General features: G+C 44.0%; 1 protein-coding gene across 7 annotated transcripts in view; it reads right to left on the bottom strand.

The window, feature by feature from the left end:
• The window catches only part of BAG1 (BAG cochaperone 1), a 34739-nt gene extending 22785 nt beyond the window's left edge, over window positions 1-11954 (bottom strand). For 6 of the 7 annotated variants that reach the window (XR_013345252.1, XR_013345251.1, XR_013345255.1 and 3 more), the window contains exons 1-4: window positions 11842-11930; window positions 3594-3722; window positions 2711-2793; window positions 847-960 (exon numbers count right to left, since the gene is read on the bottom strand). Coding sequence is in view for 2 of the 7 variants with exons in the window: in XM_077810906.1 (XP_077667032.1) it covers window positions 847-960; window positions 2711-2793; window positions 3594-3722; window positions 11842-11884 (369 nt within the window). In the remaining 5 variants the exon portion in view is untranslated. Of the gene's footprint in view, window positions 1-846; window positions 961-2710; window positions 2794-3593; window positions 3723-11841 lie in introns of all 7 variants that reach the window. The other variant, XM_077810907.1, reaches the window with a different exon arrangement.
• Between the last annotated feature and the right edge of the window lie 1923 nt (window positions 11955-13877).

The following is a 13877-nucleotide window of genomic DNA, read 5'->3' as shown; positions in this document are numbered from 1 at the left end:
CCCCCACCTCTTCTCCGCCTCCTCCCTGGAGCAGCAAGCGTGCTGGGGCTCTGCTTCTCCCCTTCCTGCGCAAGGGCCATCAGGTGATCGGCGGCAGGGAGGGAGAGGAGGAGGGGCAGGAACCCAGCACACTGGGGGAAGAGGCGGGGGAGGGGGGAGCTTGCTTGCTCTGCAGCAGCAACCGTCAGGACCAAGCTTCTTCACCGTGCCATAGGTTGCCAACCCCTGTCCTAGCACAATAGACCCCCAAACTCAGTCAGGGTTTGTAGGACTTGTACAATAAAAATAACCTGATGCCACTACTTAAAAAAATTGCAATTAATTAATTTCAACAAAATTAAGACCACTTAATAACCACTTTTCTTAAAATCCTGAAAAATCTGAACAGCAGACTTTCTGGTTTCTATGCCAGTGACATCACAAGCAACTTAAACAGATGTCAGAAAGAATCAATCATTTCTGCACCTATATTTTTATTCCCTCTCTTTTTGGTACTTGTGATGTCACTCAGTGGCAAAGGAATCAGAAAAATTGCTTTGAATGGAAAACATTACAGAAGAGCTAAGTATTATTATTGCTCATATATCTCTGGATCTAAAGGACATAATTTGTTTAATATACGGTACTAATTACTTTTTCCAACAATAGCTACATATTTTCCCCTCTTTTGGAAACACAGAAATAAGTATAGCATTTAGAAAACTTCTATAGGTCACCTGTGAAGCTAAGAGGTGAAAAACCAAAACATCACTGGAAAGACAAAATACATTACATGGTAGTTGTTTCTGAAGTAGGGAGAGCATACTATACAAATATATGAGACGCAAGGACAAGAAAATAATTTACCTTTTGGATGCCTGTGAACTCTTTATTAACTTCCTCCAATTTGTTAGCAATTTGGTCCACTGACTTCTCCAAATCTTTTAATTTTTTTAATTCCACCTCTTCCTCTGGACTATTCTGCATAGTTTTAAAAAAATGACAAAATAAAATATTTACCTTGAAATCAATCAGATCACAAACCTATCTGAGTTAAATGATAATGGGATAACATTTAACGTAAAAACTAACGCTTTCAACATCTCTTATTGTCATATGTCCAGCATCATCAACTTGCCAACTTTGAGTAGTCAAGCAAATAAACTCAGTTTATAATGCTCAATTATGAATATACTCACTATTGCAATGGATATATTGCACATAAATACAGTAAGAGACTAATTTGAAGGGAAAGACCAACCAAGGATCAAAGAATTTATAGTTTTTACTAATATTAATGCCTCATGATAAAGCTTAACTTCCTTACTATCAACAATTTTCCTGCCCGCTGCTGGTGACATCAACAAAGCCAGGTGCCACTTCATTGTTAGGGATATGATTTTGTCATGGTAAAATTATGCATAATTCATAGCACAGACATGGTGCATCCATGTGAATGGTGCAGCCATGCATTACCAGTTCATTAGTTTGCTTTGTTCTAGTCCTCTTTGAAACATGGCTAGGTTAAAGCAAATTAACAAATGATTAATGAGCAACTGCTAATCAATGCAAACTAACAGGTTGTTAAAATGCAGCATCAGGGATCATATAAATGGAAAAATTAATGGGTTCTATGACAGTGGTGACCACTGTGACATAATCATATCCCTATTCATTCTAAATGTGTGACAGCAGAGTCAATACCAACAGCTAGTTTTCTGCACAACGGCTCTGAACAATAAGGGCAGAAAAGAGCAGAAATCCAGAAGAGGAATGTTGGTAGAATGACAAATTAGGCAGGGGCTCACCATATGATTAGGGCCCTACCAAATTCACGGCCATGAAAAACGCATCACAGACTGTGAAATCTGGTCTCCCCCCGTGAAATCTGGCCTTTTGGGTGCTTTCACCCTATACTATACAGATTGCACAGAGGAGACCAGCGTTTCTCAAATTGGGGGTCCTGACCCAAAAGGGAGTTGCGGGGGATTGCAAGGTTATTTTAGGGGGCCAAGGCATTGCCACCTTTACTTCTGCACTGCCTTCAGAGCTGGGCAGCCAGAGAGTGGTGGCTGTCGGCCGGGCGCACAACTCTGAAGGCAGCGCAGAAGTAAGGGTGGCAATACCATACCACCCTTACTTCTGCGCTGCTGCTTTCAGAGCTGGGAGGCTAGAGAATGGCAGCTGTTGACTAAGGGCCCAGCTCTGCAGGCAGGAGAGCAGAAGTAAGGGTGGCAATACCAGACCATGCTCTGAAGGCAGTGCCACCACTAGCAGCAAAACAGAAGTAAGGGTAGTGGTACTGCAACCCCCCTTCAGAAACCTTGCAACCCCCGCCCCATCTCCTTTTTGGGTCAGGACCCCTACAATTATAGCACAGTGAGATTTCAGATTGAAATAGCTAAAATCATGAAATGTACTATTTTAAAAATCTTATGATCACGAAATTGACCAAAATGGACACTGCATTTGGTAGGGCCCTACATATGATGCAGCTTCAAAGAAATGCACAGGGTGCATAGAGTTATTAGTTGTAGGACACGAGAATGAAGAAGCGTGTGTACCGCCAGATGCACACACAGAGTGCACACTGAAATACGTAAGTACACAGTACACTTGTCTTTCATTACACTGATACTCATTTTGAGCAGATTCACCATAAGCAGCAATTAAGCTCTTGAACAGGAATATCGACAGATATAAGGAAGAGACTTCACAAGGTGACATATACCCTTTTCCCAATCAGCATAACTTTACAACCATTTTTAACTCCAAGTGCTGATAATGGCTGTTCCATTTCCTTCAGGGACTTTCCTAGGGAAAAAGGAAACAATTATTCTTTTATGAATTACAAGCCATCTTAAAAACGAGAAGTAGTGCTTTTAACTTGGCTTTAGGGTATGAAGTCCAAAATGCTTTGTCGTTTCATAAATGACTATTTAACACTGTTCAGTAATTGCTTTTGAAATAAGCTACTCATTTTGAATAAAAAAATTCCAACATTTTAGTATGCTTTTTAAAGGAACTGAGTCAAATTGTGTACACTTCAAGCTGAATTAGATGAAAAGTACCATAGCAAATGAAGTAAGGAGAGAAAATATTTATTTTGCTTTCCAGGGATTTCCATTTATACTATCAAATTTACAAAATAAATATTCATTAAGCCTTTCGTTTTTTGCCAGTGGTTATTTTTCAGTATTTTGGATGATCCATGTACCCACCCCTTCCCATGAGTCACACTGCTTCGTAGATGTGAAACTGGCTCACAGCTGATGGACTTGGCAAAGAGACTGAAAGCAGCAGGAACAATTCTCATTTTATACTAGTAAGTATGAAACTGACTTTAACACTGATTTCCTGGTAAAAGCCTACTCAAATAAAATCCAGAAGTCTTATAATTAATTATGCTTCCATCCCATCTCATCCATCCACCTAATATGTCAAAACAGTATATTATTCATGGCCATTTCTAGGACTGACAAGAGAATTAAAAGTTATATGATTAATATAATGAACAGTGAAGAGATAGGTAACTTAATCCCCATCTGAATTAAAATTGGTATTTAATGTTGAATCTAGGATACCTGAGAAAAACATTTTTAAATATTAGCTACCTTTGCATATCAGTTTCTGAAAAAGAACTGGAACCCCAGTGACTTGTTCAATAAGCAGAGCCATGTCTTGAAGTGTTGGTTCACTGTCTTCCTGATGAGAAGAAATCTGAACAGTATGTTTTTCATTACCTGAAAAAAAGACAACCCACAATTAAGTTTAACCTTAATTAGAAAATATGAGGCTGAATGAGACTAATGTTTAATTTTAATAATCTTGAAAGGCAACTTTCATTGGAACCACAAATACCTGTCTACAGCCTTAACTTCATGAAGTTTTGTATCTGAATTTTCTCCATTTTTTTAAAATGATCATAGGCTGTGCAAGTGAGGAGCCCTGTTCCTGCTAACAGGAGGAGGTCCACAGGACGGGGAGGGGCAATGTACCTTTGTTCTACAGGTCAAAAGTCTCCAGCTAAATATTTTTCCCAGCCACCATCCCACAGAAGAGAGCCTTGATAGTTCAGACTTCCTAACGTCATACCCATCAGAATCTCAGTAGTCTTTAGAATCATGGCTACTGTTCTTCAGATGTTAGGAAGGGCACAGGAATATAGCTCCTTTTCAGCAGGCTTTGTAATGTCCAGAAACCTGTTGGGTCTCTTACAGTCTACAAAAAGGGGAGGAAATGTTGATAACAGGCTTGGGGAATCAGTAAAACAAAGAAGAACCTATTTACTCCTTTTACTGCTCCCTAGCCCTCATGCATGGGGAGCAATCACCTCCTTCCCCACTTCCTCTGGCTGCTCCACCTAGAAGAGGAAATGAAGATTCCCTCCTTTACTCTCCCAGACACACTCCTTCCCCTTGAACCTGAGCAGCATATTCAGCACCTGTGAAAAACTGCAAACCTCATCCATATAAGGTCCATTGAGGTTTACCCAAGTCCACCCCTGCAATGCTGTGAAGACATATCAAGCCCCACTCAAAATCTTAGAAGGCTCCAATGAGCTTACATAGGCTCCTTAGCCTATCCCAAAATAGGGGACTAAAAGTCAGCTAAGGCTCAGAAAGTTTTAGGGTATCTCTGGCTCTCTCAGAGGTCTCATCTCTTGCAAACCTCAGCAAATCCTCAGGAAGGAGGAACATGCCCCCTAATCTCTCCTCTTCCATACTTGCTGCTTTCTCCAACCCTCCACCCTCATGGATCTAGATTCTAAGGTCTGCAGAACAAAACTCCCTGCCCATCGGTGTCAGGAGGTTCACAGGGAGTGAACATCGGTTAAAACAGGGGCCTGGGAGAAAATCAGGATGGGCATTTCCTCCCTTTTTATGGGCTTCTACAGATCTATAGAAAGAAAGGAACCATCTCCACAATTAACTTCATTAGGTAAAACTTTTTGTTTAGATCTACCTCTGCTAAAGATTTACTTTTTTATTTTAAAAGAAAAGTGGTCTCTTCAGCAGTTATTTACTTGCAAACCCCAGCAACATTCTCAAAATAAAAAGTTGGTAACTTTTGAAAATTGACTTTAACCCACAAAATTGGGTTGTGGTGTCAGCTAGGGAATCCAGTAAAATAAATTCTATTTCTCGCCTTCTTTGCCAATTATTTGCTAAAATGTAGCAAAAAAGATAGCCTAAAAATACAGGTGTTCAAAAAGTCTATCAAATTAAGGAATCTTTTTTCCAGGTAATTTCAAATTTAGTCAAAAAAGTCTAGCTTGGTCCCAGATCTGACTAGTTTTAGGCCAAAATTACCTTTGTGGATGTTAGGGGCAATGGCTAAATTTTGGCTTACAATGGAAATGCAGTCAAGACCTTAGCAACTATCATCACTCCATACCATATTGGGCAGCAAATTGGTTAAATGGCTATAATCATAAATTCACTGTGAATGGGAGTAGGCTGCAGTGGAGAGAAGTGACTAGGTGAAATACCTCCTGGGTTAAAACTGGGGCTATTGCTTGTCCATTTGTTTACTAATTACCTAAAGTACAGCTGTCCCTGTAGAGTCGCAGCATTTACTGATGATTCTCAAATTGTTCACACCTTAAATGGTAGTTATCTTAAAAAAAAAATTCAAATACTAAGAAATTAGATCTAGGCAATGCCTCGTGGATTTTAAGATGGACAAATGCAAAGTGATGCATCAAGATGGAAAAATCAAAAGATAATTTATACATTGTGTTGTATACCTCTTTTCTACTTTATCCCATCAGTTTCTATGCCCGTCCTATGCCCTTGTGTGTGCACACACCTTCATACATACCTTCTGTCACTCCCTCACATTAACTTTTACCAGGCACCTAACAGCCAGAGGACTAAACCTGATAGTCATAGTTAAGGCTACAATTTAGTCATGGGTATTTTTAGTAAAAGTCATGGAAAGGCACGGGCAATAAACAAAAATTCATTGCCAGTGACCTGTCCATGACTTATACCATAAACATTCCTGACTAAATCTTAACAGAGGGAGGGGAGGCACTGCTGGGTGGGGTGTTCCGGAGGGCCTGCTGCTCAAGGGGTGGCGTCCTGGGGTCAGTGGCACAAGCTGCCAAGGGCTGCCAAGAAGTAGCTGCTCTGGCCACCCCCCTGCTGATGCTCCGGCCTCCCCCGGGACCACAGCCAGGGGCTGCCGAGCAGTGGCTGCTCCGGCCACCCCCGGGACCACTGCCAAGGGCCACCGAGCAGTGGCTGCTCCGGCCACCCCCGGGACCACTGCCAAGGGCCACCGAGCAGTGGCTGCTCCGGCCACCCCCGGGACCACTGCTCAGGTGGTCCCTGGGGCCATCTGCATCGGCTGCTGCTTGGGTGGTCCCCGGGGCCGCCAGAGTAGCCGCCAGTGTGGCTGTCCCCAGGGCCACTCCAACAGCAGCCGATGTGACTATCCCTGGGGCCACCTGAGCAGCCACACTGGCCGCTGCAGAAGTCACAGAGGTCATGGAAAGTCACAGAAACCGTGACTTCTGCGACCTCTGTGAAAGACACGGACTTTAGTCATAGTCCACTGTGAAGTATGAGGGAGACACCATTATCCAGGGTAAAGCCCAAGTAAGAAGCCAACTCTTTACTTCCCAGCTGCTGGGAAAAGGAAGAGTGCTTGTCTGGAGTTCCTTCCTGGTGGCTCTGTCTTTTATATCAGTCTCTGTTTTCTTGTTTCACTCCTGCACCTCCTGGCTGCTGGGAGGGTAGGAAGTCTCTGTTTTTGGCACCATTTCCTGTGTGTGCAGGTGATGAAGACCCTAGAGTTGGTCCTCGCTGGAGTTGGTCCTCGCTGGTACCAAAGTTGGAGACCTCCTGGACTATGATCAAAGGGATCTGATAGCGCTTAGCCATTGCATGGGGCTGTCCACCCTATGTCACCTGTCGTGTGCTCCAGGTGGTGAGGGCAGCTTTGCCTCTTGCTACTCTTGCTTTCCTTGAGCAGGTCCTGCAGGAGGTTGCTCCCCACTTGCCTCTCACCCCAGGCCCTCTGGAACTTGTCATCAGGCCCCTGCCCCACAAGCCTCCCAGGCCGCCCCAGACACGCAACCTAAGTTGTCTGAACACCAGCCAGCAAATCCACCTCTGAACCATGCCTAGGAAACATCTCCATGTGCTCATGCTTCATACTTTCACTTCCTTGCCCTCGTGTCCCACCCTAACACCAAATGGCGGGACTTGTTGCTACCTAAGGAGGGTGAGGAACGCCAGTGAGGCAGTCTGTACACCATGCTGGTCCCATGGCCTACTGGGGATATCAGCTGGTGGCTCCTTCATGAAGCCATAAACACAGGTGTGTACCTGGCACAGTTCACAAACTCCCTTGACACCTGTCCTTTCTGTGGCAAGACGGAGACCTTGGCGCACACCCATATGGAGTGTGTCAGGTTACAGCTGCTCTTCCAGCTCCTCCAGAATCTCTTACTGAGGCTCTGGCTGCATTTCTCCCCACACCTCCTGATCTTTGCACACCCCATCTGTGGCCCCACAAACTCGCAGGACCTCCTTATCAATCTCCTGCTGGCGACCAGGTGAAGGAAGCTGGACAAGGGGGGTGCTCTGCAACTGTGGGACCTATTTCCGTTCACTTGTACAGTTCCACCTCCGACCAGAGTTCCTGTGGGTGGTATCCACTGACTCTCTGGATGCCTTGGAGCAGTGAGTACTGTGGGGGGATCTCTGCTCTGTGTCCCCTTCTGGTTACCTGATTTTTTCCCTACAACCTTCACTCCCATCCTTGTTTTTTCATTTGTTTTCTCCAGTATTCAGTTGTGGCCTTGTCCACTGGTCCCTCCCCTCAGATGAGGGGGAGAGCCTTTAGCTAAGGTCAGGCTTAGGCCCACCATCATCCCCTCTCTTCCCCCCCAATTCCACAATACGTACACACCTTCCAATTTCTGCAACAAATGTGGCAGCGATTCTGTAGCTAACAGCCTTCTTTACTAAAGAACCCCGATTTATCTCCAGATCATGTCCACCCTGTGCACTGAAGGAGGCAGGGGTCAAGTAGAGAAAAAACAGTATGTGATAATGTAATTAAAGACTATCAAAATGCATACTTACAAGGCAACAAAATAAGGCAATCTTAATTCTGACATTCCTTACTTTTGAGTGCTTTACCTCGCAACCTTAATAAGGTTCCATTTAACCCAGTTTTTGTGAGTGTAATTAAAATGAAATTGGCCATATCCTGCACAATCAATTTCTTGTGATTGCAGTGGTCAGAGACATTGGCTGACCTCTGCTTCTGTTTTCAGTGTAGTGTAATTTTTGAAAGCAAGGGCATTGTGCAGTTATGAATTGCTCCTCTATATTACAGGTAAGAACAATTTAAAGGGCTACTATATTTCACAATGCAACTATTCTGAGAAAGGATGATTTAATTTTGTTAAAAGCAGGATAAGACTCGAGATGCGTGACAAGTGACTTGTATTTTATTTAAATTTTTGTTGAAACATATTATGGACGAGCCATTCTTAGGTGCAAACTAGATACTAGCCTGGTAACAGATGTAAAAAGCTTTGGATATAAAGTTAATTCCCCTTGGCTGGACTGATACAAGAGCAAATTTAACACAGGTTATTTTAAATCTACCATTTAATTTTATGAGTCAGTTTAATTCTAATACTATTTCTTAAAATAATGACAACAATGGTGAAGCAAATAAGAGCCAACCAAACATGGATTAGACAGCAATATTCATACCCTGGAAGAGATGTATGTTAAAGTTCCTACTGGAAAGTTTCTTATATCTTCCTCTGAAATAGCTGGTATTGGCCACTGTCAAGAGACAATATACTGGACTAACTTGACCATGGCTGTGATCCAGCCTGGCAATTTCTATGTTTCTCCATGATCAGGGAATTGCTTGAATTTCCCGTATGTTAAACACAATTTTAAGACCTAGAGTAGCAGAGGACTGTGGTCAAGGCTCATCCAGACTTGATTGGCAAGAGTCCCCAAAAAGCCACATCCAGTTACCTGGGATTGGGAGAAGTAGATCAAGGGTTTTAGCCCATGGGAACAAAGAGACACTTATGCTGCTAATAGCCAGGGCATCAGCAATACAGGGAGAGGCTCAACTGGAGCCTCTGTGTCTCACCCACCACACACAATAATGTCAGTAGATCGTATTTTACAACTTGGCCTCTGCACATTATTTTCCGTCTACTGATTAGCTGTTTATTCCAATCGTCTCTGCCCAACTTCCTCAAAGTCCCTGCTGACAAATTCACTCTCCATGCTCTTCTCCATCCTTCTGCGCCTCATCTCATCTCCCCTCCTTCTCTCATAGTCACACTTTTCCTACTAACTCACTCGTTAACTCTTTAATACCCTTTTCTTGCCATTCTCTATTCCATAATAAAAAACATGTAATTAACAAGATCTGTTGATCATTACTTTGATCAGTAGGGATATTACATTCAACTTGGAGCCTTTTGCTTTGACTGCCTGCCTTCAAACATGCTAATGTTACAGGGAAACCTGCCCACCCAGGAAAAAAGGAGAAATAAAAAACAACTCACAATTAGTTTCCATATACAGTTTGAGATATGTTTTTTTCCAGGCCTTGTGCATGTAGGCTGGAATTTGTTCCCCTTAGCCTGCGAGTTCTCTCCCCTTTCCTCAGGTGTTTTATGATAATGACTCTTAGCACTCAAGCGTCTGTTTACAGCTTCTAAGCTAATTTCAGGTTCTGAAATTGTTCCTGCCTTTTGTTCTGCTGTTTGATTAGTTCAGGCTACTTTATTATCTACATAGCAGTGGCTAGGACTAAGTGAAGTCTATCTTCAATTGTAGATGTTGTGAAAGATTTTTATCTGTTAACCCAAAAAACAACTTGTCTCTGATATTTTCAAGTTTTGCAGTTTCAGAGCTCTTATGAAATATTCAACATTTTCCCTTGGTTTTTGAATTCTAAGGTGGAAACATGCTCTTCCATAAACTACATTTCTTTGAGGTACAACGTATACATCAGATATAGCCAGAACCCTCTCACACTCATCTTTGTGACGGTCTTCAGTAAAGTCAAAGGATTTAAAGATATGTTCTGCCTGCTTCCCCATCGCACAGATTAAAGAAGCTAACTGAATAGCTCTAGTTTCTTGTTGGAGGTCTGCAGCAATCTGAAATCCTGTAAAATGCTGCTTCCAGACCGTTCATTGTGAAGGCCTCTCAAAGCAGAAGCTCTGTGAGGCACTGAAGAGAGCCATACTGATGAGATCCTGCAACCTTTGTTGCTTTGTTCCTGCTCTCTGAAATCTTTGTTGCTTTATTCCTTCTGTTTGTTCTCTTCTGGCACTAGTTTACTTCTGACATCTGCCATGTACTTATACATGGTAGGTTGCAAGGCTGCTACTAGAAGGTCAGGCTTCTGTATCAGATATATATTGACTAGAGAGCTTACTTCGCAGAAATACACACCAGATATGTTCACTATAAGATCCTTTAATACTCCTCGTGGCTGACTAGTATAATATGGTTCACCATTCCGTTACAATGCTAAATCAGAATTTGTGCCTTATTACTCTGGGCAGTAAACAAAGAGAGAGTCAATCCTGCCCTAGACAGATTATAATCCAGGATATTTAAAAACAAATAAAAGGCAGGGAGAGAAACACAACATTGCTATTGTCAGACACTTACACACACACCTACAACACTAGGATCGGGGCCCTACTTTGTAAACATGAGGTAAAGTCAACAAGAACGAAACTGCAGCAAAAAGCTCCTGTCAATAGATTAAATATCTAGATCACTGCACAATTGTACTACAATGATGAACTACTATATCCTTTTTGTCAGGAGGAACATCAGCCTTCTTGGAAGTTTATGAGTTTTTCTCGTCCGATTTCTTGTTCTACCATAAATCAAGTACTGTTTACCTGTGTAGGTATTTCACAGTATAGGTAATAATAATATAGCACTTTTCATCAATAGCTCTTAAAAAAGCTTTACAAAGGATGATCAATATCTTTATCCTCATTTTACAGACAATGAAACAAAGGTAGATAGGTGAAGCGATATACCCAAATTCACCCAGGTAGTTGTTGCTGTATCCACAAGACCATACGGCCTCCCTGTATTTATTAAATACATCAAAACTGTTGACACATTTTCCAAAAAGATCTTGATTTTGTTTTTGTCAGTTGCCTAGGCATATATTCAGAAAAAAGAGCATTAACTCCCATGTTACCTATGTTGAGTTTAGTTTGATTGCACATGGGCAGAAGAGTCTGCAGGATCAGGTTCAGATCTTTATTACAGGGACTCTCTTCCTCCTTGAGTACAGAGCACCTAACACAAAGAAACCACGATCCCAAATTTGGGCTTCTGCCACTGCGCTATTCAGATCAAGGCAAAGCAAAGAGGATTTTTTGCGGCTGGTTCAAAGCCCTTGTGGGGTTGCGGGATTTGTCGTTTAAGCACAGTGTGGTTCACCGCTGCAAGAGCCACAGGCCGGGCACACGGGGTCGGACGCACGCAAGGGATACTTTGAGCCAGAGAGGGGCGCTGATCACTGGGGGCGATGTGTCCCGAGGGACACGGGACCCGGCTGGGGGCGCACAGCTCCCGGCTCCAACCCGCGGGGAAAGGGCATCGCCGGCCCCGGGCCCTGACCGCTGGGGAGGCCGCTGCGGCAGCGGGGCGCGAGCGCGCCCCTTCCCGGCCACGAAGGCGGGACTCGCCCCCCCCAGGACCCGAGCGGGCCCGGCCGGGCGAGGGGGGAGTGGCCGGGGCGGCTCCCCAGAGACACCGGCCCGCAGCCAGCGACGCCCAGGAAAGACCCGGCCTCTGAGCCCCGCGCTCCCCGGGCGCCTCTTACTGTAGGTGACGGTCACGGTCACCGGGCTCCCAGGCGACGCCATCTCCGCCAGGCCGCCGCCTTCCCAGGGAAGCGCCGCCACCAAGTGCTTCCGGGGCGCGCCGGAAACAGCGCTGCTGCGCAGGCGGGGAAACAGCAGAAGCCGCCGCTGGGGCCACCGGAAAGGAGTCCGCGCGCGGCCCCCCCCCGCCACCCTCGGGCAGCGGTGCGCTTCCGGGTGCGTCACCGCCCCCACCAGCACAGACAGCGCGGGATGGCTTTGCAGGAGCCGCGGCCTGGCTGGGGCCCCTGCTGCTGCAGGAGCCGGCCCAGGGCGGTGCCGGCTCTCCGGGGTGGAAATCGGGTCCTCCCCTCTTAGCGCTCAGCTCCTGACGCGTTGGGTCCTGACTCCGTTTCCGAGTGCGCGGGGCGCGCACGTACACAGGCCGCCTCAGCTCCGCTTGCTGCTCGTCGGCTAATGGCCCCAGCAGCGAAGGGGGGGGGGGGGGGGATGCTCTAGCCCCGCGTTAGAGGCCCCAGGACTCCTGGAAGCGAGGCCTCAGTCCTGGAACAATTCTGGGGTGTTACTGTGCACATGGTATCATCCTATCCACTTCAATGACACCACTCACGGGGTTAAATCTTTACAGGATTGGGGCCCCAGGGCTGATAGATCAGGCTCTAGTTAAAGTTCAGGTGGTGCTTGCCTGAGCTATGGCCTACAACTGTTAAACTTGTGTTTTCTGCACTTTTTTAGAACTGGCATCCTAAGGTTGTTGCACTCTGTGAACAGAAACCCCTTTGGTACCTTCTCTAGTAGATCTTTTTGTATTTTATCAGTGCAGTGTACAGGAAACGTTCAAATAATGTGAAGTTGTAACACTGATAATTTTTCTAATCTTCATTTACAGAGTTAATACCACTGTAATAATAAAATTGGAAAAATGTCCACAAAAAGTGTAAACCAATTTTATAAAAAAGTTCTGGAGACTCACATTTTAGGGAGGCTGAGATACACCTAACTAGGAGAGCAAAAGGCTACCCTATGCCAACCTAAAAATCAATGCAAAGAATTATGCATCTGCAAATCTGAAAATTGAATGAGAGCCTCTATAAAATTTAAATGGCAGGAATATGTAATTGTACACTTCTTGCTCTTGTTCATTGCTGCCCCGAGGAAACAGGCATGTTCATTATTAAGAGCATTTCCATTTATAGACAAGAAAAGCACTTCGGAGTATCTGCAGTATGAGTGCAAGTATGATTACACCAACAGTCAGTTTCATAGCAACTTGGGAAAAAATATGTTGACATTACTATTTTAGCACTTAACTTTTTGAAGAACACCAAGCAACCTGATCTGTCAGCAGTCGTAGGAAATACCACACTAGATCTGACCAGCAATCCATCTAGTCCAATATCCTGTCTCCAAAAGCAGGCAGTAGCAGCAACTTAACAGGAAGGTACAAGAAACCCTGCAGTTGGCAATTATAACATGTCCCCAGGAGGTTTCCTCCTAAGACCCATAGTCAGAAACTGGTTTATGCCCTGCACCTTGGAGGGGTTAAAAACCCTCTATTTTTTTAAAATTTACTGTTAAAAATCTAACCAGTTTTCTTTTTCCACTGAACTAGGGCAAGCAGGGAACATTTCCCATACTGCTACTTACTTTAAGGGGAAAGTGCTTTATAAATATAAGAAGGAAATGTTCATAATAAATGCATTGTATGCAGTGTTGTAGCTGTGGTGGAACCAGAATATTAGAGAGAAGATGGGAAAAGATTTTTTATTGGACCAACTTCTTTTAGTGAGGGATACAAGCTAATGAATAGTCTCTCACCAACAGAAGTTGTTCCAATAAAAAATTATCTCCCCTCCCTGTCTCCATAATAAATATGGAAATTAATACAGCTGGTCAACAATGGAACAAAAATTCTGTTGAAATTGTTTTTCCATCAAAATGTTGCATGGAAATGTTGATTGCTTTTATATTTTTAGACCAACTCTAGTAATTAACTTAAAGATAGAAAGCCTGGGATTCCAATTACTAAGATGTC

Source organism: Eretmochelys imbricata, chromosome 2 (assembly GCF_965152235.1).
Source record: "Eretmochelys imbricata isolate rEreImb1 chromosome 2, rEreImb1.hap1, whole genome shotgun sequence".
Classification (NCBI taxonomy): domain Eukaryota; kingdom Metazoa; phylum Chordata; order Testudines; family Cheloniidae; genus Eretmochelys; species Eretmochelys imbricata.
Note: the sequence above shows the minus strand (reverse complement) of the source record. Positions and strands in the feature narration are given on the sequence as shown.